This window comes from Gorilla gorilla, chromosome X (assembly GCF_029281585.2).
Source record: "Gorilla gorilla gorilla isolate KB3781 chromosome X, NHGRI_mGorGor1-v2.1_pri, whole genome shotgun sequence".
Taxonomy (NCBI): domain Eukaryota; kingdom Metazoa; phylum Chordata; class Mammalia; order Primates; family Hominidae; genus Gorilla; species Gorilla gorilla.
This window is the reverse complement of record NC_073247.2, coordinates 146181720-146200383: the sequence shown is the minus strand read 5'-3', so window position 1 is coordinate 146200383 and position 18664 is coordinate 146181720. Positions and strand designations below refer to the sequence as shown.

General features: G+C 37.3%; 1 protein-coding gene across 3 annotated transcripts in view; it reads right to left on the bottom strand.

Moving 5' to 3' along the window:
* Positions 1–18664, bottom strand: part of PHF6 (PHD finger protein 6) — a 55736-nt gene that overhangs the window by 6271 nt on the left and 30801 nt on the right. Inside the window, exons 6-9 of one of the 3 annotated variants that reach the window (XM_004064888.3) lie at positions 8865–9031; positions 8555–8698; positions 7402–7506; positions 5216–5349 (exon numbers count right to left, since the gene is read on the bottom strand). In XM_004064888.3, the coding sequence (XP_004064936.1) occupies positions 5216–5349; positions 7402–7506; positions 8555–8698; positions 8865–9031 (550 nt within the window). Of the gene's footprint in view, positions 1–5215; positions 5350–6959; positions 7507–8554; positions 8699–8864; positions 9035–18664 lie in introns of those variants that run through there. The other 2 variants (XM_019019724.2, XM_004064890.3) reach the window with 2 other exon arrangements.

The following is an 18664-nucleotide window of genomic DNA, read 5'->3' as shown; positions in this document are numbered from 1 at the left end:
ATTTCCTCTTATTTGTCGCTTCTTCTCTCCCCAAACTACCCACCTATGGGCTCTCATTTGAACTCAGTTGTGTCTATCTGGAATCCACATTACAAATGGATTGCAGAAACACATCTCAATGGGAGAAAAGAAAAAGAGCAATTCAAATCATTATGGATCCAAGTACAAATATTTTTGTTTTGTCACTGAAATATGGTTGTCTAATAGCTAAAAAGCAAAAACAACCTAGATGTCTGAAAAAGGAACCAATAGAATAAACTGATATACCTATATGATGGAATATTATGCAATCATTAAAACGGATGTAGGCTAGGCACAATGGCTCATGCTGTAATCCCAGCATTTTGGGAGGCTGGGGCGGGTGGATCGCTTGAGCCCAGGAATTTGAGACCAGACTGGGCAACATGGTGAAATCTCGTCTGCACAAAAAAAATTAGCCGGGTATAATGGGGTGCCCCTGAGGTCCCAGCTACTTGGGAGGCTGAGGTGAGAGGATCACATGAGCCTGGGAGGTTGAGGCTGCAATGGGTTGTGATTGCACCATTGCACTCCAGCCTAGGCAACAGAGTGAGACTGTCTCAAAAACAAACAAACAAACAAACAAAAAACAAGATGTAAAATTGTTTAATGTCACACAAAAATGTCTCTGATCTAGTAAGTGGAAAAGAGATTATAAAACAGCATAGATAAGAAAATCTTTTTTTTTTTTAAAGAAAGCAAACGAATAAAAGAATGGCTACCCCATAGGCAGAGCAGCAGAAAATCTTGTTTTTATAAATACACACACATAATCACATAAACGTCTAAGAGAAAACATTCCAAAAGATTTAAAATTATTACCTCTGCATGGTAGAGTTAAAGTTGACATTAAGTATTTTTTCTCATCTATATTTCCATTTTTCTTCCAAAATGAAAATGGAAATATTTAAATATTTTCCATTTAAAACTATTATAAAAAAATCATCTAAAAGTTACATTTTTAAATACAATAATTCTCCATACAATCTGATTTTGGATATTTAAAATCAGTCTGTTATTTTAAAATGTTACGGGCTACTTTAATAATAATATACTTCTCATGAAGATATTCAAACACCACAGAATCCTATCATGGAGAATATAAACTTGCCTCTTCTCCTGCATCCTTATGCAACTAATGAGAAGTAATATAACCATTAAGCTTGTTGAATATGTTTCTAGAGATTTTTCTGCATACACAAAAACATACACATACATATGTGGAAGGAGACCTACACACACATATGTGGAAGGAGACCTTAAGGAGGGGTGAGCAGAAGGATGGTGATGTGGGTCTTTGATGACACTGAAAAATTGCCTACCACATCTGTATTGCTTTCCTCTGCATGTCTTTTAGGTGAGAAAGCAACCCTCTATCCTGTTAAGCTGCTATTTTTTTTCTGTTATATAAGGTAAACACAACCATTAAAAGTGAAAATTATATCACATTTAGCCTTCTAAATAAAACTGCCAAAAAATTTGGATTTGATCAAAACTGTACTAAATTTATACATTTGGTGAGAATAGGTGTCTTTTGATGCTGAGTTTTCTATCAAGGAACATAATATATTTCACCACTCATTTCAGTCCTTTGTAAAATGTAATTTTTGGCCAGGCATGGTGGCTCACAGCTGTAATCCCAGCACTTTGGGAGGCTCAGGTGGGTGGATCACTTGTGTCCAGGACACTTGTGACCAGCCTGGACAACAAGGCGAAATCTTGTCTCCACAAAAAATAGCAAAAATTAGCCAGGCATGGTCACGTGTGCCTGTAGTCCCAGCTACTTGGGAAGCTGAAGCGGGAAGATCACCTGAGCCCAGGAGGTCGAGGCTGCAGTGAGCCGTGATCATGCCACTGCACTCCAGCCTGGGTGACAGAGTGAGACCCTGTCTCCCCAACCACACCCCAAAACAAAGCTTTGTGTGTGTTTTTTTTAAATGGAAAAAATTCATCTTTAGTGTACGTGTGTTTGGCGGGGTATGGCAGGTGGTTTTCCTTTACATTTTCTAACTAGTTATTACTGGAATTGTTTTTTAAAAGTCATCTCATATTCAGCAATCTTACTGAGCTCTTACTAATTTTAATAAATTCAAAGTTGACTCCTTTGAATTTTCTTGGTAGACAATGATATGAATAACAAATATTGATCATTTTATTATACACTTTAACAAATATTGATCATTTTATTATACACTTTTCTTTTTTTTTTTTTTTTTTTGAGACAGAGTTTCGCTCTGTCGCCCAGGCTGGAGTGCAGTGGGGCGATCTCGAAGCTGGTCTCAAACTCCTGACCTCGTGATCTGCCAGCCTCGGCCTCCCAAAGTGTTGAGATTACAGGCGTGAGCCACTGTGCCCAGCCTTCTTTTATTTTTTAAATTGAGACAGGGTCTCACTATGTTGCCCAGGCTGGTCTCTACCTCCAGGGCTCAGGCAATCCTCCAGTCTGGGCCTCCTGTATAGCTGGGGCTACAGGCGTGTGCCACTTTGCCTGGCTAATTTTTAAATGTTGTGTAGAGATGGGGTCTCACTATGTTGCCCAGGTTGGTCTCGAATTCCTGGCCTCAAGCAATCCTCTCGCTTTGGCCTCCCAAAGTGTGGGATTATAGACATGAGTCAATGCACTGGGCCTCTTTCTTTTTGTCTTGCATCAGCTTAACCCTCTAGAAGAATGTTAAAAGTCATGCTAGTAGTTGGCATCCTTGTCTTCTTCCTAATCTGAATTAAAGTATAGTCTAATGGTTCTCAATTAGAGGGGAACATAAGAATCACCTGGGGAGTCAGAAAAGTGCATGGTTTGGGCCCCAACCCAGACCTACTAAATTTAAATCTCTACAGGTAGGGCTTAGACATGAACATTTTAAAAGAGGGCCTTATCCACCCCACAGTGATTGTGAGGCTCACTCCTGGTTAAGAACCATTGCTCCTTCACTTTAACAATAAATAAGTTATTTGCTGTTGTTTTTCTCATAAACACCTATTAAGATTCCTAGCTTACCAAGAGCACTCGTTACTTTAAAATTCAGAAATTGATGTTGAATGTTATCAAATGTCTTTTCACCATCTATAAGGAAGGTGATAAGATTATTTACTCTACTAATTCTAATAAATTATATTAATATATTTCCTAATTTTGAACAGTCTTTTTTCTTTCTATTTTTAAAATTATATAGAGACGAGAGTCTCGCTTTGTTGCCCGCACTGATCTGGAACTCCTGGCCTCAAGCAATCCTCCTACCTAAGCCTCCCAAAGTGTTGAGATTATAAGTGTGAGCCACTGTGCCCAGCCTGAACAGTCTTTCAATTCTTAGAATACAGAGCTGGATTTGATTTACTAATATTTTATTTAGAATTTTTGTATATTTATAAAAGTGAGATTGTGGCTGGGCATGGCTCATGCCTGTAATCCTAGCACTTTAGAAGACTGAGTTGAGCCCAGTCTGGGCAACATAACAAAACCCCTCCTCCTCCTCAAAAAACAAAACAAAAAAAAATTAGCTGGGCATGATGGCATGCGCCTATAGTCCCAGCTACTCGGGAGGCTGAATTGGGAGGATCACGTGAGGGCAGAAGGTCAAGGCTGCAGTGAGTCATGATCACACAACTGCACTCCAGCCTGGACAACAGAGTCAGATCCTGTCTCAAAGCAAAAAAAAAAAAGGGAGATTGGTCTACAGTTTGTTTGTTTTTCTTTTAACGTATCTTTGTTAGGTTTGGTACCACAGTTATGTAAGCTTTACAGAATGAATCAATAAGTTTTCCATCTCTTGCTATGTGCTGGACCTCTTAAATAACATTGGGATTATTTGTTCCTTAAAGGCTTTATAGAACTCACTTGAAAACATTTGTGCCTTTATTATTAAACAGAATTTGGCAAATTTTATTATACAGCATAGCGCCTTATGTAGGCACCCAAATGACTTGGTGACTGCTTGTGTACATTGTCTTTTACACAGAATACTAGACCCGGAAGTCATTGGTTTATTGGATTCTAGGCATGTGAGAGTAAGGAAGTGCTTTACAACTCTGGACGGCAAATCAAAACTTCAAGAGTCCCTACCAACTTATACTCCAGTCGATTAAACAAATGGAACCATTACAGATATACATTAACACCACCTAGCCCAAGGCAGCACAGGTAAGTGGAAGACCCATAAAAAAGAGGGTGACCCCCAATCCCAAATCTTCATACTTTACTTTTTCACCATCTTCTCAAGAGAATCTTTTGCCTTCTGTCTACCATATCCTATTCTAAGCTACCAATAATTCTCACCTGGACCACCAGCACTAGCCTCCTAACACATCTCCCCATTTCCACCTCTGCTTCTGTCTCACCCGGGGCTCTTGCATATGCTGTTCTCTCTGCCCAGAATACCTCCCCCCACCAAGGCTCACCTTTGTCCTTAATATCTCAGCTTAAAGCTGAGCACTATTTCCTTCAGAACATTCTTAAATACTCCCCACTACAGACTAGGTTAGCTCTTCCTTCTTAATACGCTCTCATAACACTCTGTAACTTCTTTAGAACACTTACGCTGCTATGTTGTAATTGCATATTTGGCCACTTAAATAATAGGTCTCTCCCAATAGACTGTAAGCTTCATGAGGAGAGTATATGTAGTGTTTTTTTTTTTTTTTTTTTTGAGATGGAATTTCACTCTTGTTGCTCAGGCTGGAGTGCAATGGTGCAATCTTGGCTCACTGCAACCTCTGCCTCCTGGGTTCAAGCGATTCTCCTGCCTCAGCCTCCCGAGTAGCTGGGATTACAGGTGCCTGCCACCATGCCTGGGTAATTTTTGTATTTTAGTAGAGACGGGGTTTCACCATGTTGGTCAGGCTGGTCTCGAACTTCTGACCTCAGGTGATTCACCCGCCTCGACCTCCCAAAGTGCTGGGATTACAGATGTGAGCCACCGCACCCGGCCCAGTGTATGTAGTTTTGATCACTGGCATATGCCCAGCTTCAAGCACAATGGCTGGCACATAGGAAGCCTAACTAATATTGGATGAATGAATGCTAATCCAGGGATATGTAGTCAGAGGAAAATGCCAATTGTAGTACTCATTCCTTACATAATGTGCTCAGTATTCTATACTTAACTAAACACCACTTAAGAACAGAGATTGAGTAAACTAATGTCATCTATTTAAGGACGGTTACTAACATGTTTAGGGAAATAGACAACTGTTGTTTTCTTACTTGTAAATTCCTCGTGACATATTTTCAATGTATTTAGCTTTGTCTTGTACTCCACAGTGGTAATGGTAAGTCTTAACACAGGCTTTTATTTCACACCCAATAGTAGCACCAGGCTGACTGCAAAGTGTACATTTCTGTATAAGGAAAGAGAAATAATCGTAAGCAGTATTTCAAGAAAACAGCAGCTATTTTCTATTGAAAAAGAGTACACTGAAATTATCACATAGCATATAACTGAAATAATGCTGCAACTTAAACCATACTTTGATAAGCCCTCTAATATTGTCATCCCCTGATGTTTCCCTTATTTAACATTTATAAACTGCCGGCTTATTAGAAAAACTACTGACCATCCCAGGTCTGACATCTAAATGTAGATAAGATTCTCCTCAGTGCTGCCAAATACACAAAAAGAATGATGTTGTATATCTTAGTGGTTGGCTTCTTTTCTTCCCTAAGATCAGATCCTTTCCTATTATGATTAGGGGAAAGAATAAGAAACCAGAAAAGCAATCCTCCCACAGAGGAATCACTACCAGTAGACAAAAGTACAGAGGGAGACTAAAGGGGCTGAAATCTTTTCAAGACTTCTCAGTTTGGCCTAGATAAACCTTGCCTGAAGAATGTTCGGAGATTAAAAGGTACCTGTTGAAAAGGGGGTTTCAAGTCAAATAAGTTTGAGAAAGGATAGGTTAAGCAGATCACTTTATTGCAGGACTTCTCACAGCCTTTTCTCCAAGGGAGGGGGCACAGAGTAAACAGTTTTCAAGTTTATTGAAATCTAGATGCCCTTTTATCTCTGGAGGGGTGGGGGAACATCTTGATGGACTAACTTCCTTTGAAGCACACTTGGGGGAAATGCTAGGTTAGTGTTTACCCCAATCCTCAATGGTACAGAGGTAAACAATAAGTTGGCAAGATAATTGAATTGTTATCTTAGTCACCTGTTTGGACTTTAGCTGTATTATACAACACTGCTCTGAATAATATGATAAAGTGGTTTTTCCTTTTTTCAGTACTACAGGCTCTGTTACGAAAGTTTCATTTTTAGCCGGGTGCTCACGCCTGTAATCCCAGCACTTTGGGAAGCCGAGGTGGGTGGATCACATGAGGTCAGGAGTTCATGACAAGCCTGGCCAACATAATGAAACCCTGTCTCTACTAAAAATACAAAAATTATCCAGGCGTGTTGGTGCATGTCTGTAATCCCAGCTACTTTGGAAACTGAGGCACAGGAATCACTTGAACCCGGGAGGCAGAGGTTACAGTGAGCCGAGATCGCGCCACTGCACCCCAGCCTGGGCGACAGAGTGAGACTCTGTCTCAAAAAAATAAAAAAATAAAAAATAAATAAAAAAATTGTAAGGTATAATGACATTGTGGTTAGGTAAGAAAATGTCCAATTATTAAGAGATACATACTCAACTACATGGAGGTATAGTGATACGAAGTCTGAGGTCTGCTTTAAAATACTTCAAGCAGCAAGAATAAAAGGCCTATATGAAACAAGCGCCACAAATTTAGGTAACTGATGAAGCAAGATGATGGATAGATACATGTTACTAGGCTTTCCAATTGCGGTATGTTTGAAAATTTTCCCCCCCAAAAAATTTAAAAATTAATTTCTAGAAATAACCGACATAGCATTCATAAGTGTTAAAGGAGTAAGCGATCAATAAAGATGCCAACATTTCTTAGAGCTACTTGTTGGTAATTCAGTATGTTTAACAACATGAGACTAAGGCGTATTTTATATTATTTTATTAAAAAAACCTTAAAGCTATGACAAACATTTTAAGAGGCAGCCCTGTGTATGTGTACTTTAAACAGAAAGCCCTGAAAAAAATTTCCTTTAAGCAAGCTTACACAATGTAACATTTTAAACTTAATGAAGTTTGTCACATTCATATCTTCATTTATTTTATTAAACGGCTTGCAAATGCCTTGAAATGTATATAAATCTTCTCAGTATAATTCTCTTAAAGTAATGAAGTTACATAGAAAGAGAAATAAGTTTCAGTAACATCAGCATCCTTTATTATATTACAAATAAGTCAAATATATACTTTGCTTTAACATACGAACTACTTTAAATTTTCTGATGACTGGATAAATTTGGGATGTACTCTAAATTTAAAGCAGCAAACCAAGTGTAATGTTGCATAACAAATATAAAAACTACAGACCATTCTTTTTCCTCGTTTAATCTCCTGAAGTACAGTTTTAATATCAAAGTCTCCAAATTCTGCTCTTGATGTTGTTGTGAGCTGGACTGTGCCAGAAGAAAACAACTAGAGAAGAAAAATGCAGGAACATTAACATTCAGAATCCTTATGAGAGAAACATTAAATGTGATAACAAGTGTGTTATATTTAATTTCCGAAGAAAGATAATCTTTCCTTAATAATCAAGTATTTGCTCAAATATTTTTAATATATTTACAAGTCTGATTAAAATATAACCAAAATTATGGACACTGAAATAAAATGAGGACTGCCAGTGTGGAGCCAAGATTAAATAGCCTGCTTTAAGCAATGAAAATTTCAACAATGTCACTCTATTCTCAACTATTTTACATTTCCACAAAGTTTTAAAAAATAGTTTAAATTGGCAAATTTCAACCATAGATGCAGATTAGAATCACTCGCGGATTTTTTTTTTTCAAACTAGACATGTACGAGATCTATTCCACAGGGTTCCTAGATGCACATATTTTGGAAAAAGCTCACCAGGTAAATCTGACATGTGCTCTGGTTAAGAATCTCTGACATAAATAATGTAATTTTAAAAACCTTATCAATGGGATGAGTCATTCAATACAATCTAAGTCAAAGATATTTATGTGTACTGTAAGTCAGGCATGGACCTAAGGATGTCAAGATAAGCATGTCTTATCTTCAAGGAATTTAAGAGTCTGTTAGGGAAGATAAGTTCATAAATGAATAGTTGTAATATAGAGTGTTAAGTACAACAGAGATAATTATTAGGTTATAGTGAAAGTCTAAAATATATTTCATGACATGCTTATAAAGACAAAATTTTTATAGTTATGAAATAATTAATTACAGATTATCCTAACTACAGTAACTATAATTAGAATTACTTCAAATCCTACTAAAACATAAAGGCTATAATATAACAAAATCTAAACTTAAGATTTGGGATTACAAGACATACTATTTATAACTCTAAAATACTAATGCTGGTGGGGGGAAATTTTTTGGTTACTAGCTAAATGATTTTTAAAAAAAAAAATCATTTGGGCTTTAGATCACAGGGGAAACAAAGAAAAACAAACAACAAAAAAAACAAAATTGGGCTTAAAAGAACCATGCTTACCATGCACTTATAATGGGCAGCTGCCTTCTTGGCATTAAATATATGCAGTTTTCCTCGTGCTTCATTTTCTTCCTCCCCTACATGGCAAAATCCACATTTAGGCCTGGTGTCACTAGGGCTGCTTCTGTGTGGAGACCTATCTCTCTGCAAATGTAAAAGAAAAAAAGAACTTAAAAAAAAATCATGAAAATATGCTATCGGTATTTCAAGCTTACTTAACATTTCAAATGATGAACTTTACCTATAGATAGTTTAAATGAAATATTCATGGTGCAACAAAAGTAAGAATCCAACAGTTTTTTTTACTTACATAGGAACTACTTTCCATTTCATCTGTTCCATGGGAGGATGTGGACCTGGTATCTTCTGACAGCCCTTTAAAATTAGTTTTTCTTGGCCTTCCTTTGCGACTTTTCTTTTTACTTTTAGGTGATGAGGGCTCCAGTTCATGTTCATTAAAACTTTCTTCTAAATCAGCTGCTTAAAAATGAACAAAAAACTTTTTATGGACCAATTTCAAAATAAGTATTAGTTCATGGGTCTTTAGGACATATGTTTCTCCTTAGAATGAAACTGTCTCCAGAAATGAGGAGAAATGGTCTGTGGTATGTTCAATAAAGCCACCCAATGTTTCAGATAAATGCAATAAAAATCAAATACAAATAGTTTAGTAAATTAATTTTTAGAGTTTGCTTTTGCATTATTTTTTTTTACCACAGGTTTCAAAGAGTTTGTAAAATTAGAACACTTACCTAGAAAATACACTTATTGTAACTTGGAAAACTAAATGAAAATGAAGTAGATATATCTGTGCTATTCAATGTAGTAGCCACTAGCAACATGTGGCTTTAAAAAATTTAAGTCAGTTATAATTAAATAAAATTAAAACTTCAGTTTCTTAGTCACACTGACCGCACTGCAAGAGCTTATTGGCTACATGTGGCTAGTTGCAACTGTATTAGACAGCACATATACAGGACTGTTGCCACTGTCACAGGAAAGTTCTATTGGATAACACTGGTCTAGATTACTCTTCAAACGATCATGAAAACTGAATGAACAAATTCAACAAGGAAGTCATTTACAATTGAACTAATGGATCAAGTAATTAAACAAATATTAAGTACAAAAAGAATTTCTAATACAAGCAGTAAAAAAAGTATGTTGCAAGTTAGTTGCATATGCTTTAATGAATTAAGCAAAACTTACGCAGAAATTTGAGAACTGCATTTCTCAGTAATCTGAAAAGAATTTCTACCATAATGAAAGGTGTTTCATCAGTAGTTTACTATAAATATTTTATTTATTGAAGGCCTCTGTATAAGATAATGTATTAATATTTAGTGTTTAAAAGGGTAATAAAAACCAAATGTTCACTTGCCATAGGCTCAAACTATGGAAAGTTTTAGGCACAGCTCTAATATTTTCGCCATTTTTTCCTTTACCATGTTATTGATTATAATTCTAGAGACTATTTCTCAATGAGAAAGCATATCAACTCCTATGCTCAGATGTTAATATCTTTCCTACCACTTTGAAGGTTGTTTATTAGAAATGAAAGCACATTTATTATAAGAAAAGGGCAATTCAGTTGGTATACTTGAATATATATATAAATTAAGGGAACTACAAGTATTAGGTTGTTTGCAAAACAGTTAATAACAATTTACATGAGTGCAACTTCACATAGCTCTGGTGGGACTTGAGGGAGTTAAGGGAAAAAGGTAAAAGTTATTGCATAGTGTTTTATAGGCAACAAAATAAATTCACGTGAATAACTTCCTGTGAAGACAGAGAAGTCAATTAAAGATGTTTTCTCTCCTTAACATGATAGCAAACTTCATGTCAGAATATACTACTTAATTTAAATATTCAAACTGACAATTTTTAAGACATGGAATTTCACTAAAAGCTGTTAGAATTACTTGCACTTGGCTGGGCGCGGTGGCTCACGCCTGTAATCCCAGCACTTTGGGAGGCCGAGGTGAACAGATCACGAGGTCAGGAGTTCGAGACCAGTCTGGCCAATATGGTGAAACCCCGTCTCTACTAAAAATACAAAAAATTAGCCGGGTGTGGTGGCGCGCACCTGTAGTCCCAGCTAATCGGGAGGCTGAGGCAGAAGAATCACTTGAACCCGGGAGGCGGAGGTTGCAGAGAGCCGAGATTGTGCCACTGCACTCCAGCCTGGGTGACAGAGCAAGATTCCATCTCAAAAAAGAATTACTTGCACTTGCCAAATATTAAAAATTCTCAAAATGAAAAATCATAACTGTTTCAATCATTCTGACATCTATGTGTATGTATATATAAAACATTGTTTTATACGTATGTATACACATAATATATTGTTATCTATTATGAAAATAAGCATCACTAACACCATACATAACACTACTAAATAACATTTAATAGTTGTTTAATAAATAACAATAAACAAATAAGATGTTTAATAAATAACATTATTAAACATCTATAACATTTAATAATGTTATTTATTAAACATCTATAACATTTAATAATGTTATTTATTAAACATCTATAAAAATTACTTAAGAACTGAATCCATTATCAAGCCAACATGATTAGTTTCCCACATGGCATATTTGTTCTAAATATGAAATCATTCCACAAAAATTTTTAACAACTTTAACATCAATAGTAAAAGTCACGAAAGATTCATATATTTAACTATATTAGACTTTCAAACTGAAAAGTATAAATTAAAAAGTGGTAAATTTGGGCCGGGTGTGGTGGCTCACACCTGTAATCCCAGTACTTTGGGAGGCCAACATGGGCAGATCACCTGAGGTCAGGAATTCGAGACCAACCTGACTAACATGGAAAAACCCCATCTCTACTAAAAATACAAAACTAGCTGGGCGTGGTGGTGCATGCCTGTAATCCCAGCTACTCAGGAGGCTGAGGCAGGAGAATGGTGTGAACCCAGGAGGCGGAGCTTGCAGTAAGCCCAGATCGTGCCACTGCACTCCAGCCTGGGCGACAGAGCAAGACTCCATCTCAAAAAAAAAAAAAAAAAAAAAGTGGTAAATTAAAAGGCAAACAATAAACTGGAAAAAGGCCGGGCGCAGTGGCTGAGGCAGTTGGATCACTTGAGGTCACGAGTTCGAGACCAGCCTGGCCAACAAGGTGAAAACCTGTCTCTACTAAAACTCCAAAAAAAATTAGCTGGGTATGGTGTCGCGTGCCTGTTAACCCAGCTACTAGGGAGGCTGAGGCAGGAGAATCGCTTGAACTCGGGAGGCAGAGGTTGCAGTGAGCCAAGATCATGCCACTGTACTCCAGCCTGGGTGACAGAGCAAGACTCTGTCTCAAAAATAAAATAAAATAAAATAAACTGGAAAAATATCTGCTTCTGCTGTACCTCTGACAAAGAATTAGTATCATTATGATATGATAAGCTCATGCAAGATTAAGACCCAAATGGAAAAACAGATCAAGGATATAATCAGATAATTCTCAGAATATAAGTAGTTAATAAGTATAGTTTAAAAATATTTAACTTCTCCAGCATCAAAGTGCAAATTAAGTGATATATCATTTTCACCTATCAAAACAGCAGACTTTAAATAGTTATTAAAAGCTAAAATAAAAACCACAATGAGATACCATCTCACATCAGTCAGAATGGCTATTATTAAAGAGTCAAAAAACAATAGATGCTAGTGAGGCTGTGGAGAAAAGGGAATGTTTATACACTGTTGGTGGGAATGTAAATTAGCTCAGCCACTGTGGAAAGCAGTTTGGAAATTTCTCAAACAACATAAAACGGAACTACTATTTGACCCAGCAACACCATTACTGGGTATACATTCAAAAGGAAACAAATCGTTCCACCAAAAAGACACATGCACTGCTATGTTCACCGCAGCACTATTCATTATAGCAAAGACAAGGAATCAACCTAGGTGTGCGTCAATGGTGGACTGGATAAAGAAAATGTGGTTTGGTGTGGAATACCCTGCTACATGGAATATCCTGTAGCCATAAAAAAGAATGAAATCATGTCCTTTGTGGCAATAAGGATATGGCAGGAACAGAAAACCAAATACAACATGCTCTCACTTGTAAGTGGGAGCTAAACACTGGGTTCTCATGAACATGGAGATGGCAGTAATAGAAACTGGGGACTACTAGAGGGAGGAGAGAGGGAGAAGGGCAAGGGTTGAAAAACTAACTATTGGGTACTATGCCCAGTACCTGGGTAATGGCATCATTCATACTCCAACCTCAGTATCATATCGTATACTCAGGTAACAAACCTGCACGTGCACCCCCCTGAATCTGAAGTTAAAAAAAAAAAGGTACAATAAACCCAACAAAATATGTGTTAGAAAGAAAATATAAAACAAGTGCCCCTAAATGGAGAGATAGACTATGTTTCTGAATGAACATGATACACAGAAAATCAGCTCTCACTAATCTGACTTAATGAAATGAAACTTAAAGTTGATTCTGTGGTTTTCTGGAAAATGGACGAGAATACACAAGATGAAAAAAAGAATACACAAGAGTATCCTTTTGAAAAGAAGATATCAAAATATACTATAAAGCAATAGCAGTTAAACCACTGGCACAAGAATAGACATATATCAGTGGAAGAGAATCTCCAAGTTTGAAAACAGACCCCCGTGCACATGAAAATTGAAAATATGATAATGGTGGCATTTCAGATGAGTGGAAAAGACATAATGGCACAACTGGCTATCCATTTTTAAAAAATGGATACCTCATACTATACGAAAAAGTTAGGAGATGTATTAAAAATCTAATTGTAAAGTAAACTACGAATATAGTAGGAGAAAATAGAGGAGAATTTTAAAAAATAATCTTGGATCAGGACATATAAGAAGCCCTAAAGGAAAAGACTGGGAGATTTGACTAAAAATTAGTAACTTTTGTACAGCTAAAGGCACCATAAACTAAGTTAAAAGAAATAAATTGGGCCCGGTGCGGTAGCTCAGGCCTGTAATCCCAGCACTTTGGGAGGCCGAGGCGGGCAGATCATCTGAAGTCAGGAGTTCGAGGCCAGCCTGGCCAACATGGCAAAACCCCGTCTCTACCAAAAATACAAAAATTAGCCGGGCATGGTGGCAGGGCGCCTGTAATCCCAGTTACTCGGGAGGCTGAGGCAGGAAAATCGCTTGAACTTGGGAGGTGGAGGTTGCAGTGAGCCAAGATCGCACCTCTGCACTCCAACCTGGTGACAAGAGTGAAACTCTGTTTCAAAATAAATAAATAAATAAATTGGAAGATCATTTGCATATAGTGGCAGAATATCTATATCATAGAGAACACCTGTATATCAATTTTAAAAAGACAAACCCCAAGAGAAAAATGCACAAAGCATAGGAAAAGGCAATTCACAAAAGAAATATAAATGACAAAAAAACATGAACAGAGGCCCAACCTCACCAGTGATAATGGAAATTAAAATTAAATGAAATAATCAGACAAAAATTAAAGACATAATACCTAGCACAGGTATGGGAATTAGACACTGTTGGTGGGAACATAAACTGGGTAAACGTTTCAGAAGCCACGTGACAGTACTCATTCCCTGTGTTAAATGCATAGACCCTTTGACTTGGCAACCCCATTTCTAAGACTTTTATCTTACAGAGTCACTCATATAAGTACATAAGTATATTATGTACAAGGGAAATTGTTGCAGTATTATTTGTAATGATGAAAAAGCAGATATAACCAATTTTATTAATAGATAAATCCTTAGGCCTGGACGCAGTGGCTCACGCCTGTAATCCCAGCACTTTGGGAGGCCAAGGCGGGTGGATTGTTTGAGGTCAGGAGTTCAAGACCAGCCTGACCAACATGGTGAAACCCCGTCTCTACTAAAAATACAAAAATTAGCCGGGTGTGGTGGTACATGCCTGTAATCCCAGCTACTCGGGAGGCTGAGGCAGGAGAATCACTTGAACCCGGGAGTTGGAGGTTACAGTGAGCCGAGATCACGCCACAGCACTCCAGCCTGGGAGACAGAGCGAGTCTCAAAATAAAAATTTTAAAAAAGTGAAAATCTTCCTTTCACCTTCTGCTTCCACCTGCTCTGTGCTCCCGGTTGGCTCCCCAGTTCCCTAACCTGCCTCCCTCCCTGACCTCCTGACCTCCCACCCAGAAAAGCACTGTTAACTGCTTCTTTTCTCAACCTCAGTGTAAAAGAGCCTCAGTTTGAATCTTGGATCTTCCACATACTGTGTATCTTTGGACCTGAAACCTATGTCAGGGGGTTCTTAAATGAATTACATGAATTAGTGCATGTAAAATACTTAAAACAGTGCCTGGCACATAAGATGCTTTCAATAAATGCTATTATTTTCTCTGCATATGCACGTTTTTTAAAATGATATACACACAAATGGCATTCTAAGCACACTATTCTGCATCTTGCTTTTTCCACTTAATATAGCTTGACAACTTTCCATGTCAGTATATAGGAATTTACCTCCTTCCATATAAGAGCTAATAGTAATCCATCGTATTTAACCAGCCCCTTATGGTTATGACTTGTAAGTTTTCAGTGTTTTTGCTGTTACAAATGTGATGAACACTTTCTCCATTTATCTTTGCTCACTTGTACAGTATCTTAACAGCTTTCATTTGTAAATATGTGTGTATAAGTTGGAAATAGAATAGTAAGAGCTAACATTTGAGCTTTTAAGTTTTCACTATACCAGATACGCTATGTGGTTTATATGCATTATCTCATTTGAGCCTCACAATCATTCCACAAAGTTGTAACGGTTGTCTTCCCAACACCCCCTCCACCCACCATCACCCTGTTTTACAGATAAGGAAGTTTAGAAAGGTTAAGTAATTTTGCCCAAGGTCACAAAGCTAGAGAATGGCAGAGCTGGGACAAATATATATGTCAGTGAATAACTACAAGTATGCTCTTAAAATAGTAATATTCATTGTCATGGAAATACACATTTCCATATGCTCCTGGATGTTAGAAAAAGAACAGTTATGCTTATGTATGCACATAATTGGTCTGGAAGGATACACAAGAAACTCACAGATAGCAGTGTTTGCTTTTAGCAAAAGAATTCAGAAATAGATACAAGGGCACGGGTGACAGGAAAGCCTGATTTTTGTACAATGTTCATGTATCTATTCAAAATAAATACGATAAAAAGTAAAACTTTACACTTATATTCACAGCTGCAATTTCTAAAAATCCAGGCTGATAAGGCAGGCGACAAAATAGGGTTGCCCTCCTTCCCGAGCCACCAAACATTCCCAGCCTCTTATCAGCACAGCTTGCAGATGTCTGTGTCACGTTAGAATGGCAAGGCCCCTCTCTATTACCCTTCTGTTCTCCTCTGGTATGGCCTCTATGGGGAGGGGAATGCCCAACGTACCAGGACACCAACTCTCTTCCTAGTATTGTAAAGCCCTGTCTGTCCCTTTCCTGATTCTCTTCTCTTAGTAACCAATGTTTTCCTCATCTTACAACTTCCTGGTTTACGCTCCACCTTCCTCCTCCTAAGTTCTCACATCAGTTAACAGTGTGAAGTAGAAAGGATATCTGGACAGAACATCTGAAATTGCCACTTACTAGGTCTTAACTTGGTTAAGTTACTTACCATTCACAAGTGTCTTCATGTGTCAAATGGGACTAATGTTAATACCTTTCTTACAAGGCTGCTTTAAGAAATTACTTGTGAAAAATGCTTTGTAAACTATAAAATTCTATTTAATTGTTAGTTAATACTCTTGGCATATCTTGTGTAGACTGTAAGCTCTTTGTCCACATGGGGACTTTAATTCTCCAAGGTGCTCACACCTTGTAGGTACTCAATAAATGTTTGTCAGAGTTAAAAAAAGAAAGAAAGAAAGAAAGAAAGAAAAAGGACAGGCATTAAGATTGAGGCAAGCATCACCACCTCTGCTTTGAATTTTCATGGTTGCTGCAAAAGGAAAACTGGAGGACATTCGCCCTGCCTTTTCCAGTGTAAATGTGATGTGCATTTACTCTGTATGTGCGGAGTCATTTGTGAACTCAGCTTCCTGCTTTTTCAGGAAAGGTATCAAGTAAATGATTTATATATATAAATGATTTATTATATATAAATCATTTACTTGATACACTTGATATAATATATACATACATGTATGTATATAATATATACATAGTATGTATATATTATATGTATATGTATTATACGTATATGTAATATGTATATACGTATATGTATATATTATATACATGTATGTATATATTATATACATACACATGCACATACAAACACGCATATATACATACACATGAATATACAAATTTGTAACATACACCCAAAATATATTATTACTAAAGTGTGCTAAAATGAAATCTGATGTCTGGGATTACTTCGAAATAATCCAAATGAAGAAAGTTAGTGGGGGGTAAAGATGAAACGTTATGCTGTTATTTCTACTTTTGCCTAAGTTTGAAATTTCCTATAATGAAAGCTTGTACAGTGTGCCAAATCACAGATGAGCATACACAATGCCTAACACAGTACTCTGCACATGGGTGAATCAGAAAGAATATGGAGTCGGCAGGGCGCGGTGGCTCACGCCTGTAATCCCAGTACTTTTGAGAGGCTGAGGTGGGTAGATCACCTGAGGTCAGGAGTTCGAGACCAGCCTGGCCAACGTGGCAAAACCCTGTCTCTACTAAAAATACAAAAATTATCTGGGCGTGGTGGCAGGCACCTGTAATCCCAGCTACTTGGCTGAGGTGGGAGGATCGCTTGAACCCGGGAGGTGGAGGCTGCAGTGAGCCGAGATCGCACCACTGCACTCCAGTCTGGGCGACAGAATGAGACAAACAAACAAAAAAAGAATATGGAGTCAGTTTTACATGGTGCGAAGACTACAATATGAATACACTACTAAAATTTTCCAAATTAAAGTACAAAGAATTTAAATTCCATTGTCATCTAAGGAAGAGCACATGAAAAGATGGTGATAAAAGCAGGTGGAAGTTTAAAGGAATAATAATGATATAGAACACAGTATTTACAGACATCTTCAAGATATCGTGGGTTTGGTTCCGGACTACCACAGTAAAGCAAGTTATCGCAATAAAGCAAATCACATGAATCTTTTCATTTCCCAGTGCATTTAAAAGTTATGTTTACACTATATTGTAGTCTACTAAGTGTATAATAGCATTATGTATAAAAAAAGGGTATGTACCTTCATTAAAAATACTTTATTGCTAAAAAATGCTAACAATCATCTGGGCTTTCCAGTAAGCTGTAATCTTTTCGCTGGTGAAGGGTCTTGCCTTGATGCTGTTGGCTGCTAACTGATCAAGGTGGTGGATGGCTGAAGGATGGGGTGGCATGACAATTTCTTAAATTAAGACAACACTGAAGTTTGCCGCATTGATGGACTCTTTCTTTTGTGAAAGATTTCTCTATAGAATGAGATGCTGTTTGATAGCATTTTACCCACAGGAAAACTTCTTTCAAAATTAGAATCAATCCTCTCAAACCCTGCCACTGCTTTATCAACCATGTTTACGGAATATTCTAAATCCTTTGTTGTCGTTTCAACAATGTTCACAGCATCTTCACCAGAAGTACACTCTATCTCAAGAAACTACTTTCTTTGTTCATCCATAAGAAGCAACTCCTCATCTGTTAAAGTTTGATCATGAGACTGCAGCAATCCAGTCCCATCTTCAGGCTCCACTTCTAATTCTAGTTCTCTTGCTATTTCTACCACATCTGCAGTGACTTCCTCCACCGAAGTCTTGAACCTCTCAAAGTCATCCGTGAGGGTTGGAATAAACTTCTTCCAAATTCCGGTTAACATTGATACGTTGACCTCTGCCCTTGAATCACAGATGTTCTCAATGGCATCCAGAATTATGAATCCGTTCCAGAAGGTTTTTAATTACCTTGCCCAGATTCATCACAGAAATCACTATGTATGGCAGCTACAGCCTCATGAAATGTATTTCTTAAATAATAAGACTTGAAAGTCCAAAGTACTCCTTGATCCATGGGCTCTACGAACTGCAGAATGAATGCTGTACTAGCATGCATGAAGACAACATTCATCTCCTTGTAGATC